Genomic DNA, 16,311 nt, shown 5'->3' on the forward strand with positions numbered 1-16,311 from the left:
TCATCCAGACAGTAGACCCCGCTGCTCTTCTTCATGAACCACACATTTGTCTGGTCTCTCAACAGATACCCCTCCCTTGTGGTTACATCTACGTACGACTATCTCTTCAGTTGGGGCACGCAAGCTAGCCCACCCTAGCACTGTTTGCAGTTCATGGGGCAGGAAATAAAGGAGTGAAACATGTGCCGTTACCTTCAGCTGATAAGAATTTCCGTTCCTTCTGTCCGCAGCTCGCATTCTAAGTGCAGTAGGAAAGGATGGACTCTATATTTTCATTTATTTATTTAAGATTCCAAGCCCGATGACCCATTTCGATTTTCGGCCGGGTCCCAGATTTTTTTTCGGTCGATGTGTGGATGTTAGTGTTATTGTCATCATTCCATCTCACTTTCATCTACGCACATGTGTCCAAAGTGGCGTCAAGTAGGAAGACTTGCACCAAGCATCCGATCTACCCAGATGGGGTCTCTTGCCAGTAATGGTATGAGACTGTTGCCTTCATTTTTAGTGTTCCGAACATCCGTAGGTAGCAACGGAACCCTTATAGGATCACTCTGTTGTCCATCTCTCTATCTGTTTGTACTACTGTTTAAAACCCATCTTCTCATAAACGGGTGGGGTACCAAGCTGAAATTTATGTCATATACTAAGGTCGATGGTCCACTGGCATTGTAAAAAATTGAAGCTTTTAAGTAAATGCAGTCGAAAGATACGACCGTTGATGCCACAAATTTTGATACTCGCAAACACACTTCTAAATTTGTAGGATACTTCCCGTTGACCTAGAACAACGAAATTTGCTAACAAGCAACGTTTCATAGTACAACTAAAGGAAAAAATCTGAAAACTGTAAATTTGTAATTATATAAACGAAAAAGAATATCATTTGTTATGTGACTGTATGTCTGTCCGTCTATCCCTTCTCCTCAGCAACAGGTAGACGTATTAAGTTCAAATTTATGTGACATAGTAAGGTCTTTGGTCCCTTGATGATGTAAAAGTGTAAAGAAACTTAAGCTTCTGAATTAATTCTACTAAAAGATATGGCCATTCATGACACATATTTTGGTACTCGCAAACTCATTCATCGAAACCTACATGATACTTGCCGTTGACCTAGAATCACAAAATTTGGGAAGAAGCAAGGTTTCACAGTTATCAATTCATGACATGAAGTCTGTATATGAGTCCGCGATCATTTTATTTTTAGCACTTTTATTTTCACAAGTCATTCTTGATCACATAGATTTCTTAACACTTTATAACCGGTTTCGGCTTATCGCCATCTTCAGATCGTTAAAATGTCGCATGTCAGGTGTTTAACTTAACGATGATTTATATCAGAATATTTTAACGATCTGAAGATAAGCCGAAACTGGTCATAAAGTGTAAAGAAATCTATATGATCAAGACGGACTTGTGAAAATAAAAGGTTTCACAGTACTAGTAAAAGAAAAACTGAGAAGTTTGTAAGTTGGAATTATATAACACGAAAAAACATTAACATTTTTTTAATTCGCCTGTTTGTCTGTCCGTCGATTAAGATGACTTTTCTCAGGGACAGGTTGACGTATCAAGTTAAAATTTGTCGCATGCTAAGGTCTATAGTCCCTTGACGGCGTTTAAATTGTAGGGTTCTAGGTGAAAACAGTCACAAGGTAAGGATGTTTATGTCACATATTTTGATACAAACTTACTCATCAAAAACTATTTGGTATTCTTCATTGAACTAGAATCATGAAATTTGGTAGGAAACGAGGTTTTATATTATAAGTGAAGGAAAAAATTCCAAAACATATTCATCTGAAATTATATCACACGAAAAAACTGTTTTTTTTTTCCATTCTCACCTCTTGGAAGTCCGATGACCCACATCTTGTCAGTATCGATATCGATAACAGCAAAAATCGTCTCAGGATGGACGAACTATCTATGTACATAATTAAGTTTGTACAGAGCCCTAGGTGCGCGAATCCTACTCCCATTTATCCTGATTTTTTCCTTCCTTTCCAATGGCGATTGCAGGACGAAGTGCGCTATTAGCAAGTTTCTTTCTTTTAAGTGTGTCGTATGCTGAGTTCTTGTGAGTTTCATTTTCTTTTGAACAACTACAGCAGGCTATGAGTCTGAAAGCTGCACAATGTGAAATGGTAACACGTCACATTTCCTGACATTTTAACAGACAAACCGTACTAAAAATTACTTGTTTTGGAAGTATCTTTAATCCAGTGTATCGCTTAAACTTCTTGTTTTCGCAATATGAGAGGTCTGACTGGTCCATAAACTTTACCGCATTCAACGAACAAGAAGCGAAACGTTGCAGGATTTCACAATGAAGGTTATCAAATTCTGTTTTCTGTATAATTAGTGTTCAACATGTATGAATCTAAGACAATGAAGCCAACAATTCATATGCAGTTTCTAAATGTTTGCTCACCATTCCAGTGGAAATCAAAGTTCCTGTTGCCGTCCACCCCCACGCACAAAATGGATGCTCTTGATCGTGTCTTCCTCCACATGCGCTCCTGTGAAATCCAAATGTACATGTCAGCAATGGTACATAGGTAGGAAAGGAGGCAAACTGCACTGCCTGACAGAGAAGGTCAATACTTGATGAACAAGGATTTTGTGATTTAGCTTTTCTTTACATAATACGTTGATCGTAGAAGATAACGACTAATACCTCATGATTGTCTTACCCAACAGTTTCAGTTTACAAATGTTTATAAAAGTAAATTTACATAACATTTTGCATGTGCTGCGCGTAAGTTTTGATTAAAAACTCGCAATATTCGCTGCAGTACACACAATAAAATCAGTGTCAGAGAACATGCTCTTTCGAAACCTGAAACCCATAAAGGATGCGTGCAATGTACATGTTACAGAACATTCAATAAATCGCAAGCATGACACGTGCATTTTAATGGCACGTGACGGGAAGTAGCCGAGGAGATATCTGTCAATTGCCGCGATAGGTGGACATAAGTTCTGTGCCCAAAAGTTCGACGTTGGATATCGTTTTATTGAAGACACTAACACAGTACAATAAATTTACACTAAAATCGCTATATAGAATTGGAATTTCCTGTGAACTCAATTAAACCAAGCAAGTAAGAGAGTGATTCCTCGCTAGTGCTTATTGCATTTTGTAGGGACTATAATACTTAGAAGTAGTAATGATAGAAGTAGTAAAAACAGCAACAACTAAAGCACAAAAACAGTTATTTGTGAAGAGTGGTGTAATAGATACTGTTGTTTGGCAAGTGGAATTGAAATATGACATGTGGTGGCAATGGGTGCGATTGAAGAGATGGAAGGAAAAGAGAGAAATAGAAACTTTGGAAAATGGAACAGAACTCGTCGTCAGAGCGTATGTAACTTATTAGTCGTAAACATAGGGGACCTCCGACATTTAGGCATAAAACTACTAGTTTTCCAAATCAAATATAATTATTAGAAACCTTTTCTTGACGTAATAAATACTACGAGCAGTCTAAGAGTCATTAAAGCTTCTTTACTATTACTATACTTGCAGTAAATTAATTGTAATAAGTAACAAATGATGACTGATATCCTACCGGCAATGTACGAATCTTTCCAACTTAGTACGAAGTTTGCTAGTGATTCGTACTGTGAATCGTCGTTAGAATGTACTGATCTCTGTGCTGACCATGCTCACGATTTGGTGTGGTTTATTAGCTATAGATTAATCTATAAATAACAAACCACACCAAACAGTTCTCCATGCCAAAGTCTCACCGGTGTCCACATGCCATTCTAAATACACATACAAAAACACGTTTCGCAGACGAATAAAAACCAGCCTCAGCTCAAGAAATAACTACAGCAACGTTAAGGGTAAAAATGGGGTATATGCCACGATTTTGACAGACTATATATCTCTAAAGATGGGATTCTATAAGAAAATTCAATTCAGACGATGCCCTGATATCCCTATGTTTGTTGATGATAAGGTGTATTAATTTAGACCTGTGACTAATTTAAGTTGACAGCCATAGCATCTAAACAAAAGGTAAAGTATACAGGGTGTTCCAGCACAACGGTTACAAACTTTTAGGATATATAGGGTACACCTAGACGGTGGAAAATCACACAGCAATGTGTTGCTGAAGACACTTTTCTAGAGCGGTAGTGACGACACAAAACACAAGAAAGGAAGGACACGAACAGAGTGGGAAAAAATGTTTATTACACTAAACGCAGCAGATAGCGAGAAATAAAAACAAAAAACGTGTACGCATCGCGCCAGCTTCTGGGGAAGTTCGGGACACATCAGCTATTGTCCAGAATATCAGGTCTTCCATGCGACGGATATGTGAATCCTGCATCACGGTCTGACGTAATTTCGAATACCTTCTTTGATGACGATTGTTCGTCTATTTTATTCTTATTTCTTGGATTGATGTACTAAGCATAATAAACATATTTTCTGGTGGTGTTAGTGCCTCCCTTTAATGTGTTTTGTGTCGTCACTCTTGCACCTAATTCCGACCATGCATTGCTATCTGATTTTCCGTCGTCTAGGTGTCCTCTATATCTCCTGAATCTTTGTAACCGTTGTGCTGAAACACCCTGCATATGTGCTTTATACAACAACAAAATCTGATGTAACGTATTCCCTAGACTATACAATATCTGTATGTATGTATTTCAAGAACAGTAAAAGAAGAAACCTATTGAGGTTGCCACAACTGTGCTGAAACATGGTTGGCTATTAAAGAAAAACAAAATGCGTGTACTTCCAAAAGGGTGGATAACCTTTAATTTGTTATTATAGTGCTTAAAACATCAATGTAGGCCTGTGTTGTGATACTGCCACACAAAACAACAAGGGGTGCAAGCCCACTCCACGAAAAACACGACCATAATACCACCGTCTCCGAGTTTTATTGTTGGCACTACACACGCTGGCAGATGACGTTCACCGGGCATTCGCCATACCACACCGTGCCATCGGATCGCCACATTGTGTACTGTGGTTCTTCATCACTCCACATAACGTTTTTCCACTTTCAGTCGTCCTAGGTTTACGCTCCTTACACCAAGCGAGGCGTCGTTTGGCATTTACCGGCGTGATGTGTGGCTTATGAGCAGCCGCTCGACCATGAAATCCAAGTTTTCTCACCTTCCGCCTAACTGTCATAGTACTTGCAGTGCATCCTGATGCAATCTGTAATTCGTGTGTGGATGGTCTGGATAGGTGTATGCCTATTACACATTACGACCCTCTTCAACTGTCGGCGGTCTCTGTCAGTCAACAGACGAGGTCGGCCTTTACGCTTTTGTGCTGTACGTATCCCTTCACGTTTCCACTTCACTGTCACATCGGAAACAGTCGACCTAGGGATGTTTAGTAGTCTGGAAATCTCGCGTACAGACGTATGACACAGGTGACACCCAATCACCTGACCACCTTCGAAGTCCGTGAGTTCCGTGCAACGCCCGATTCTGCTCTCTCACGATGTCTAATGACTACTGAGGTCGCCGATATCGAGTACCTGACAGTAGGTAGCAGCACAATGCACCTAATATGAAAAACATATATTTTTGGGGGTCTCCGGATACATTTGATCACATAGTTTACCTCCAATTACGGAGTACTGCTACTGCATAAATGATATACGAGGCCTGTTCAGAAAGTAAGCTCCGATTGATTGCCAAATTGAAACCACAGTGAACATCAGAAATGTTTTACTTGTAACAATTAGCTACACCTTTCAGCTACTTCTCTACGTAGTCGCCGTTCTGACTTAGACTTTTGTCATAGCGTTGTACCAACTTTTCAATAGCCTCATCATAGAAGGCAGCCGCCAGTGCTTTCCGCCAATTCTCCACGCTGGCCTACACCTCGTTGTCTGTGTCAAAATGTTGTCTTCAAAGACAGCGGTTCATGTGACCAGAGATGAAACTCAGGGGAGACAATTGCGGACTGTATTGTGGGTACTCTAACATTTCCATTTGAAAACGATGCAGGAGCATCTTCATTGCCCCTGCAGAATGCGGCTGAGAATTGTCTTGAAGAAGAAACAGCACGACAGTTATGTAATGTTGGCTGCATAGCTTCAGGCGAAATGTCTCACCAGGCCCTCGTACTTGGCGGCAGACACTATTTTCTAGACATCTTTACGCACTCACTGCGAGCTCAGAAATGAGAAGAGCGACGTGATGCTAACTGGGGTTATACTAGAGACACTACCCAACACATCTGTGCAAAGCTTTATCGGATATTCATAGTCGTTTCCATTTCGCGACCGATCGGAGCTTACTTTCTGAACGCCCCTCGTATACAATAAATTACGTTAGCGACCCTAGATAACAACTGAGTAGTGGAGGCCAACGATTTTATATTTTCTGCTTTAGGCCCATATGGAAATGAATATCGGAAAAATCGCTGAAAACGGTTTTATATATACATTGTGGGCCTACAGATGTAGATAAAACGGGGTTTCCATAACATCAACAGATGAAAGGAGCACGCACACATGCTACAATCTCAAAATCGATGACGATGTGCTGTAGGCGCTTATGGTTCTGAGCGCCTCGATTTATTTTTTATTTGATGGGTTTATGGCGAATGTCACAATTAACATAAAATAGGTATTCCTATGACCATAATGTTGACGGGAAAAATAAATCAAGAAATAGATAATTAAATAGAACCATCTGGAGAGGTTTTGTTAGAATGTAATTTCTGGATAAGTAGCAGTCCTACGATAGATTATGAGGTATTCGACCAGTCATTACATCTGTGAAGGTGTACTCGTATCCATCAGGGTTGAGCACGGGGATGATGTGCCAGTCGACGCTGTCTGTGAGCGCGCTCTCGGCTGCGTTCTCGACCAGCTGGTTGATGACGTAGAGGGCGGCAGCTGGCGCGATCCACTCCCTGGCGTGGATGCCGGCGTCGATCAGGATGACCGGCCTGGAGCCGCCGCCTCCAGAGGATATCTGGATGATATCCAGAGGGCGACCCTCGTACGTCTGTCCGATGGTCTGCACAGTCACTGCACTGGGATAGCTTGATGCCAGCTGCGACAGGTACTGCCGAATCTGTGAAACCCAAGTCAGAATGTATAAGTAGGCTGTTTAGGTTTTCATGTTGGTGACGCCATGTAGCGCTCTGTATTAAAATCGCTGACTGTGCTGTGTGCAGTCTGTGGCTGGTTGGACTCATTGTTGGATTATTCGTTAGTGTAGTGTTGGGCAGTTGGATGTGAACAACCCGGAGCGTTGGGCAGTTGGAGGTGAGCCGCCAGCAGTGGTGGATGTGGGAAGCGAGATGCCAGAGTTTTGAGATGTTAATATAAGCGGACGATCTGGACGTGTTTACGCCAGAAAAAGGAAATTTGTCAAAATAGATGACAAGAATTTACATATATATTATGACTTTTGAACCCTATTAAGGCAAATACATTGTTTGTTCTCTATAAAAAATCTTTCATTTCCTAACTATATGCCTATCAGTAGTTAGGCCGGCCGTAGTGGCCGAGCGGTTCTAGGCGCTTCAGTCTGGAACCGCGCGACTGCTACGGTCGCAGATTCGAATCCTGCCTGGGGCATGGATGTGTGTGATGTCCTTAGGTTAGTTAGGTTTAAGTAGTTCTAAGTTCTAGCGGACTGATGACCTCAGATGTTATGTCCCATAGTGCTCAGAGCCATTTGAACTATTTTTGAGCCTATCAGTAGTTAGTGCCTTCAGTAGTTAGAATCTTTTATTTAGCTGGCGTATTGGCGCTCGCTGTATTACAGTAGTTCGAGTAACGAAGATTTTGTGAGGTAGTGATTCATGAAGGGTATAGGTTATAGTTAGTCAAGGCTATTCTTTTGTAGGGATTATTGAAAGTGGGATTGCGTTGCGCTAAAATATTGTGTGTCAGTTTAGAAATTATCAGAATAAGTAAAGAGAAAACTGTCTGAGTACGTTCAGTTTTTCTCAGCTGTTTCTGTATCAAATAACGGAGAAGTTTACCAGCACAGTCTTTCTTTACATTCAAAGGGGGAAATTTCAAGTGTTAACCAGGCGCATACTCAGTCGCTTCAAAATTAGGAAAATCCGGATAATCCTGCGTTGGTGACCAGCAGTAAAGTACAGGTTTTGTACCATTGCCTCCCAATGACCCGTTATGACTTACACAATGTGTATCAGTATCATACAGCCCCACATGACGAGTACTTGCGCAGTGAGATGGTGGACGACTATTTAGTGAATGGTAGAAGACGGTGAAACATGATTCCAGCACACAGTTTACCCCGAAGTTGCCAGAAGCCTGCTCCTTTCGAACAGTACTAAGTACCCAGACAGGGTAAGCATCTGCCGTAGGATGGGCAGATCGCCACCAACAGTGCCACGTACTCGCACTATGAGTTTGAATATTTAACCTAGAACATTGTTGCAAAATGTGTGATTGCGAGCCTTTGGCCACTACCTTCCCTACTTTTCCCAGTAAATGCTTACGGTGAAAACGTCTCCTTAAACCTAGATCCTGTTCAGTAGCCTCTCAGACGATCATAGCAACTTAGCGACTTGAGCGACAAAGTCGGATGTGGAACATTAGCAGTTTCCTCGCAAATAGTGTATTTACTTTTCTTTGTATATGTTTTGCTATAAATATGATATTCTTGTTATTGTGGATTACTGGAGCATTAATTACTGCAAAGAATCAACAATGTCCAATTTTTATTATATATGTTTTTTGCAGAGTGGACAAACTTAATTGATCAAATGTGGAATTAAGCATGAAAATAGTTGGTAATGAAGTGAAACTACATCGTTCCAGCGTCCTTTCCAAGTCTGAAACATCTATGATGTACAGGGTGATTATAATTAAACTTTCAAAACGCTGTAGAAATATCACCACTGGTCAGAATGACGTCAAACTGCAACGGAATGTTGTCGGCAAAGGAGGATAAGCATATGACAGAAGGAAAAATTAGTGTGAAAATTGATCAATGGATGGCGCTGTATGTGTCAGAATACATAAATAAAAACACCTGTCATCCGCACGACCCACTGAAGTTGGTACAAACACGCCGCGTACACGGCTTTTCGTCCTTTCGCGTCTGCGACGTTCGCCATCACTATCTCAATGCAGGATTTCACTTGTAAAGCTGAATTACAAGAATGATGACTGTGCACACGTCGCTCTGCAGAAGTTCCGGACACTGAAGGGTTTTAAAAAAGGCGTTTGTCCGATGACTGCTGTAGGTCTGGAGAACATGATTCGGAAATTCGAAAAGACGGGTTCTATTGATGTGCAACCTAGTAGATGGAGGACACGAATTGGTTCAACGTCAGTGGAAGCAGTGGCCACAGCAATACAGTAGGAGACGAGTGGTGGTGTGCAAACGTGTAGTGCACGGAGAACTGCCCGATCACTGAACAGACCCGTGAGCACGGGACATCCCTCTTTGCTATCGATTCAAAACTACCCATGTGCACGAGTTGCTTCCTGTTGACCTCCCAGCAAGAGGGACCTTTGTTTTAGAATTTCTTGCTAACATGGAAGTGGACAATGATTGGCCGTGGAAGATTTTGTGGGCACTTCCATCTGTCACGACATGTCAATACACAGAATTGTCGAATATGAGCAACGGAAAATCCACAAGCAAATCAACCAGGACCACTTCATCCTGAAAAGGTCACTGTGTAGTGCGGGTTTACGGCATCATTTATCATAGGACCATATTTTTTCGAAGAAACAGGTGCTTCAGGTCCTGTTACCTGTACCGCCACTGGTAAGCGCTATGAGTGTCTTTTGCGCAAACACATCATTCCAGCTCTCCAACAGCGTGGGTGTGTGGACGGGATCATTTTTATGCAAGACGGCGCATCTCCACACATTGCGAATTCAGTTAAGCAGCTGCTGAAGCACCATTTCGGAAATGCTAGAATTATCAGCGGTCATTTCCCTACATCCTGGTCGTTCCGATCACCTGATCTTAATCCGTGTGCCTTCTGGTTGTGGGTCTATCTGAAAGATGTTGTGTTCAGTGCTCCGATTGCAAACGTAGCTGCATTGAAGGCACACACTGCGTAACACATTCTGAACGTGATCCCGGAAACACTTCTATCAGTTGTGGAACATGCTGTTTCTCAATTTGAACTTGTCGCAGAAAACGGTGGACAGCATACTAAACATGTATTGCGCCAGTCACAAGAAATTTGGCCTCAGGACAATTAAAAACCTATTTTCCCCATCGGATTTGATATGACCTTGCCGTGGTGGATGGGCTTACGTAAGTAACAGTATCACACCTGTACACCCACACGGAGTAGTACCGTTTGTTTAACGTCAAACGTACACCTTAGGCATTTTTGTATGATGAATTTGTCATTTGTAGTCAACCACTATTAAATTGTGATGCTTAGAGAGCCATCAATAGCTATATTTTGCAACTATTTATTTTTCTTCTGCCATTCGTTTTCCCCCTTATCCGATAATATTCCGTTGCAATTTGACGTCATTCTCAACAGTGGTGTTATTTCTACAGCGGTTTTAAAGTTTAACTTTAATTATAATCACCCTGTACATATGCGGACTGAAGCGACGAATGAAATTTGTAACAAGGCCAGGATTCGAACCCTAGTCTCCTGTAGATATGCAAAACATTATGCCACTATGCTTATCCCATTTGGTTTTCCCTCTAAACCCGAACAGCAGCACAGAGGCTCCCCAATTGTATTGGAATAGCAACTCAGCATCAGACAAAACGGAAGATACAGTCTGAAACCGATACACAGTTGCTTTTATCAAACGAAGCCTTATGGCTCCACAGACCCTTCTAAGTCTCAAACATCTATGCTCTGTATATGAAGTGACAAATGAAAATTTGTACCAAGGCTGGAATTCGAACCCCTTGCTCACTAGTCAGATGCGCTGACCACTACACCACCCTGGCTCTGCACAGCTGCACAAACTACCCCAGTACGACTCTCTCCTCTGTTCAAATTCCCATTCACGCCTCAGCCCGCTTGGTATTCCCCCTAAACTAGAACAGCATTGCATTAGAGGGAATATTAGTCGGCCTGATGCATGAATGCGAATTTGGATTGAGGAGAGAGGCGTGCTATCGTAGTCCGTACAGTTGTGCAGGACCACTGGGCGTAAGGTTAGCGCATCTGCCTATGACGAATAGGCCCAGGTTGGCTACAGTCTGCTTATATACATCATTAGTAATAAGACTAACATGCAGTTAATACATAAAAATTAATAATTTTGACAAAGAACCAGGTAATGTGTTTTGTATGTAGTGTTGTTGAATCCAACGACAGGACTGACAGCAAAATAAATAAGTAGAATTGTAATATCGCCTAAATCAGTGGAAAAATTAAACAAAGTTTTGAGAACTACAGTGTATTCGAAATTTGAAAGCAGTCAGTAACTGAGTTTTTATTATTATTAATTAACAGTTACGTTCCCCCTCCTGGGGTCGCTCTGCTTACATCCCCCCATTTTTCTATAGAATTTACAGTATTAGTATGAAAAATTGACCTGCCAGGGTAGCCGAGAGTGCTAACGCGCTGCTTCCTGGACTCGGGTAAGCGCGCTGGCCCCAGATCGAATCCGCCAAGCGGATTGATGACGAGGGCCAGTGTGGTTTTTAGGAGGTTTTCCACATCCCGTAAGGTGAATACTGGGCTGGTCCCCACGTTCCACCTCAGTTACATGGCTCGCAGACATTTGAACACATTTCAACTATTCCGTGGATTAAAATAGCCGCAGGCCGTTGGAGTACACTACTTCCTCCCCAGGGGTGCAGGGTGGCGACAGGAAGGGCATCGGGCCCGGCCACCCCTTAAAATTAACATGCCGCCTCCGATTAACCAGCAGACCCCGCAAGTTGGGGTTAATGCTAGGAAAGAGAGAGAGGGGGTATAAAAAATTATGAAGACAAAATTATTTTTATGACAGGATGATGGTGAAGCAATGTAGGTTCTCTTCATTGTGAAGGAAGTGAAGAAGTATAGAATGTGCCATCGACAGTGAGGCCATAATGCATGGAGAACTAGTTCCGGTTGTTTCAAGGATAGTAAAATGATGGGTCGTACTCTTTCAAGCATACAATCCTGGAATTGACGTGTAGCGATTTAGGGAATTCACGGATAAGCCAGATCTGGATAGCTGGAGGCTGGTCTGAACCGTCGTCCTCCCAAATGCGTAGAATGTCTCTTCATTATGGGTGATATTGTGGGGGCTCCTGGTAGCTTTCCTTAGGGATTTGGATGTGGGAAGAATTGGAGAAGATTTTATATGGGAAAGGAAATGGAACGGCTAGATGGGAAGTATCTGATAGGTGGGATGCAGGTGTTAGAAGATGTATGGGACGTTTGGTAGGAAATGTTGAGTTGGAACCTTTATTCCGAGTAGGTATGTTGGTTATGATAGGATGAAAGGGTGGATTTCAGGTACCGTAATTTCTGGTAACTATGATCCATTTTCCAGGGTATTTTTTCACTTTGTCTGCAGAGCATATGCACTGTCCAATAACGCTGATACGACCACCAGTCAATAGCTTGAATAACAAGCTTTTGCAGCAGCAGGAAGAGAGTCAGTGAGGTTCTGGAAGACATCGACAGGGATGCGGAGCGATGCCGACTCCACTACCGTGGCCAGCTGCGTTTGGTTTCTCGGTTGAGGATCTGCAGCTCGAACAGCCCGAGAGGCCTCAAAGATTCTCGATTGTGTTTACATACGGGGACTTTGGCTGCCAGAGGAGTACAGAAAACTCCTCCTGTTGCTCTCCGAACCACGCAAGTACACTACGGGCTGTGTGACACGTTGTATTGTCCTGCAGGTAAATGCCATCGTGCTGAAGAAAAACGAAATGCATGCAGGGGTGGACACGGTCACTAACGGCAAATGCGTACTTGTGTCGATTGATTATACCTTCCAGAAGGACGAGATAACCCATGGAATGCCACGAAAACATTCCCGAAACCCTTCCGTCGATTGTTGAAGCGAGTTTGGTTTCAGAAGTTTCATGCCGTACACCCCAATAGCCACTGTTCGATTGGGCGTAAATCCTTATTCATCTGAAAGGCTACCTGTCCCCATACAGTGGACATACAGTTGCAGCATTGTTGGGCAAAATCCAGCCTTCGTCGCAGATGAACAACCATCAGCGTGGTTGCAAGAAATAGGAGTTTGCTGAGGAGGCTCATACGCGGCAACGTTCACTAAACGGTCGTTCAGGAGACACTGTTGGTAGTCCCTTGGTTGACCTGGACGGTCAATTGCTCTACAGTGCCACGTCTATTCGTCTATTCACATTTCCGCACCTGTCGTTCATTTCTCTCATTTATAGCGTATGGTGCACCACAGTTGCTTCGGCTCCAATTTTAGATAGCGCCATTTCACCATGCCCTGCATACTTTAACCACGGCGGCACGCGATCAGTTTACAAACTTTTCCGTTTCAGAAATGCTTCAACCTTTAGCCCGAAAACCAATGGTGATGCCTTTTACGACGTCAGATAAATCTCTCCGTTTCCGCATTATGGAGTTTTCACTGTTTTCCGCATCCCCCAGCACGCTTTATTATACCTTCCACTTGTAGTGCTGCCGCCTGCCGTGTCTGAGTGTTATTGTAAGCGGTGGTCACATCAATGTGACTGGACTGTGTCTGTATGACATTCAAATTACTTCAATTGTTTCTCAAGTTCTAATGAAGGGAACGGTACATTGCTATTATTCCAGATCTTTATTTAAAGTATTATTAAAATAGAAATTAATTATTAAACCAAATACAAAGTTTCCCACTTCTCGCCATGCAACTCACTTGTACCCCAGTTTTGCAAACTTTAATTATGCTACCGCCCAGGCTTCGTCGTCATATTTGACAAACACAAAATCTTTAATTTTAAACGGTATCTGGGGACAAGGGTGATCTGGCCTCCATTATTTACTGCAGTATACCTGGAATTTGTGTTAAATAGAGCTATTTTAATTTCAGGTATTTAAATACCATACTAGTAGTGTAAAATAATTTAACATGAACAACCTGTAGATAGAAATCTTGGACCATAGTTAAGTCTCAAGCTTAAATTTCTTTGTGAAATATTACATAATGCGAATTTATTAAAAGTATCTGTGACACTCCATTGGTAAATAATGATCAATAAGATTAATATACAGCATTATTTAAATTTCCTTGCCTGTCTGTGGTCACACACACCAAAGTTTGCAATAAAATTAAAATCACGTTCAATCCTCAAGTAAGATCAAAAGCAACCGACACTTTCCAAGTGTAGCGACATAGCCTAGTAATTCGGGTTTCATGGAGTGCAGCACACGAGAAATGAACACAGAGGTCTACACAACAACACTTTTCGACACTTGCAGCTTGGACTACAGTTTTTACGGCAAGCTACGATATGAGTTTATGGTCTGGAAGAAGAAGGCAACTGTAATTGAAAAATAACATGAAAAGTTTGAAAATGAAGGAAAAATGGGATGTATCGATAGAGGCGAGGCAGTAGGCCACGGTTCTCAAGGTTATCAGCAGACTGTAGAAAAGTGGGGGATGCAGGAGAGACGAAGATGATGAAAGTGTTTGAGGAGGTTTACGAATGTTAAGAGCTGGTACATCAGATGGGTGGGAGAGGAGACAACGAGGCGGGCTGCATGTCGCACCAGAATTTGGAGGGAGGCATAAACTTTGGGGACGAACAGTAGTCTATGCTAACCGGCAGAGGTAAGGATGAAGCGGCTGGTTTTACAGGTGTGGAGGCTGGTCGTGGTAATTTAATCTCCATGTTCAGCCATCTAGAGTTTTAGTCTATTCTGAGTTTTGTTTTGAATGGTGTGTAGATGAGAGTTCCATGATAGATTTCAATCTAGTGTTAGTCCGAGAAATTTTGGGGTTTTAGTTATGGGGATAAGACAGTTCTCATTTGTTAGGTAAATGTGACTGGGAAGAAATATTCGGGTGAATTATACTAGAAGTAATGCCTGGAGTTTTGCAAGGGTGATGGGGAGGTATCACTCGTTACACCAGCTGATGAAGTTGTTGAGATGGAGTTTGAAGGATTGATGAGATGAGTGCAGGGTAGATGAACTGCAAGGAAGTTGGTGTCATAAGAATATTGGTACAAATGAGGGGTTTCTTTCGTCGGCTGTGTAGAGGAGATAAAGGAATGGTACCTTTCGGCGTGAGCACCATTCAAACATTCTGCGGGTTGCTCAGCTACAGACGGAAAGTGCGCAATGGGAACTTCTATGAGAAATAAGGGAAAAAACAAACGGACCAGGGAAAAGACTCGAGTGGAAGCCTTAATTATAACCTTAACAAAAATTAAATGGGGCTGGAGGGAACATGTAGCCAAGATACTGGACGGACTAGGGAACTTCTTACAGAAATTTTAAGAGACAGAAAATGTCCGAAGCAACAACCTAACGCTTGTTCTGTAGATGACGTTAGGAAACTTTCAGGATCAAGAATATGCATACAAATGTATGAAAAACTTTCGAAGCAGGCTTTATCCAGCAGTGTGTCAAATGGCTATGATAAAATTCATTATTATTATTATTATTACTATTACACTTTCATTCGAGAACTCTTCAAATCTGTAGTTTGAAGGTAAACGAAAATACTGAGTTTTGATGTTCTTCGCCAGAATCTGCGTGAGAATATTTAGCGAACGCTGATATTTTTAAGTAAGTCGGATAAGGAGTTACACTAGACACGATAAACAGTCTGGTCCTTTAAGTGAGGGACAAATGTCACTGAATCTGACTTTATTCTATTCCGTTTGTTGGTACAACGCCGTTTAAAAAGTGAGAGAGAATTCACTGTAACATGTTTGTTACACGCCTCAATTTCGAGTCAGATGCTTGTTCTGTAAACCGCAAGGAGCCTGAGCTCACGGTTATACAATGCAAAGAAGAAATACGAAAAGTATTCAGTTAGTTGTGTGTAAAGAGCTTCTCTCCTGCAGATTGCTGTTGTCAGACTGCTAGGGAATACGGCACGAATTCAGACAACAGAGAGAGGCTTGCGTTCGATTGCACAGAATTCGATAGAAATAATGAAGATTACTGTTTAATGTCCCGTCGGCATTGTAGTCGTTATTGATGGATCACAACCTCGGGTCGAGGAAAGATTGGAAAGGAAGTCGGTCGTGTCCCTTCAAAGGAACTATCCCGGCATTTGCATTAAGCGATATAGGGAATTCACGGAAATCTAAATCAAAATGGCCAGCCGGGGATCTGAATCATCATCCTCCAGAATTCGAGTCCAGTTTGTTGACCACTGCGCTACTTCACTTGCTAGAATTCGATAGAGGCAGGAA

At 42.1% G+C, this 16,311-nt stretch overlaps 1 protein-coding gene across 1 annotated transcript in view; it reads right to left on the reverse strand.

The window, feature by feature from the left end:
* Positions 1-16,311, reverse strand: part of LOC126259318 (carboxypeptidase B-like) — a 60,887-nt gene that overhangs the window by 21,909 nt on the left and 22,667 nt on the right. The window contains exons 4-5 of the mRNA XM_049955997.1: positions 6,766-7,071; positions 2,438-2,525 (exon numbers count right to left, since the gene is read on the reverse strand). Of these exons, the coding sequence (XP_049811954.1) occupies positions 2,438-2,525; positions 6,766-7,071 (394 nt within the window). The remainder of the gene's footprint in view (positions 1-2,437; positions 2,526-6,765; positions 7,072-16,311) is intronic.

The sequence above is a fragment of the Schistocerca nitens genome, chromosome 5 (assembly GCF_023898315.1).
Source record: "Schistocerca nitens isolate TAMUIC-IGC-003100 chromosome 5, iqSchNite1.1, whole genome shotgun sequence".
Classification (NCBI taxonomy): Eukaryota; Metazoa; Arthropoda; class Insecta; order Orthoptera; family Acrididae; genus Schistocerca; species Schistocerca nitens.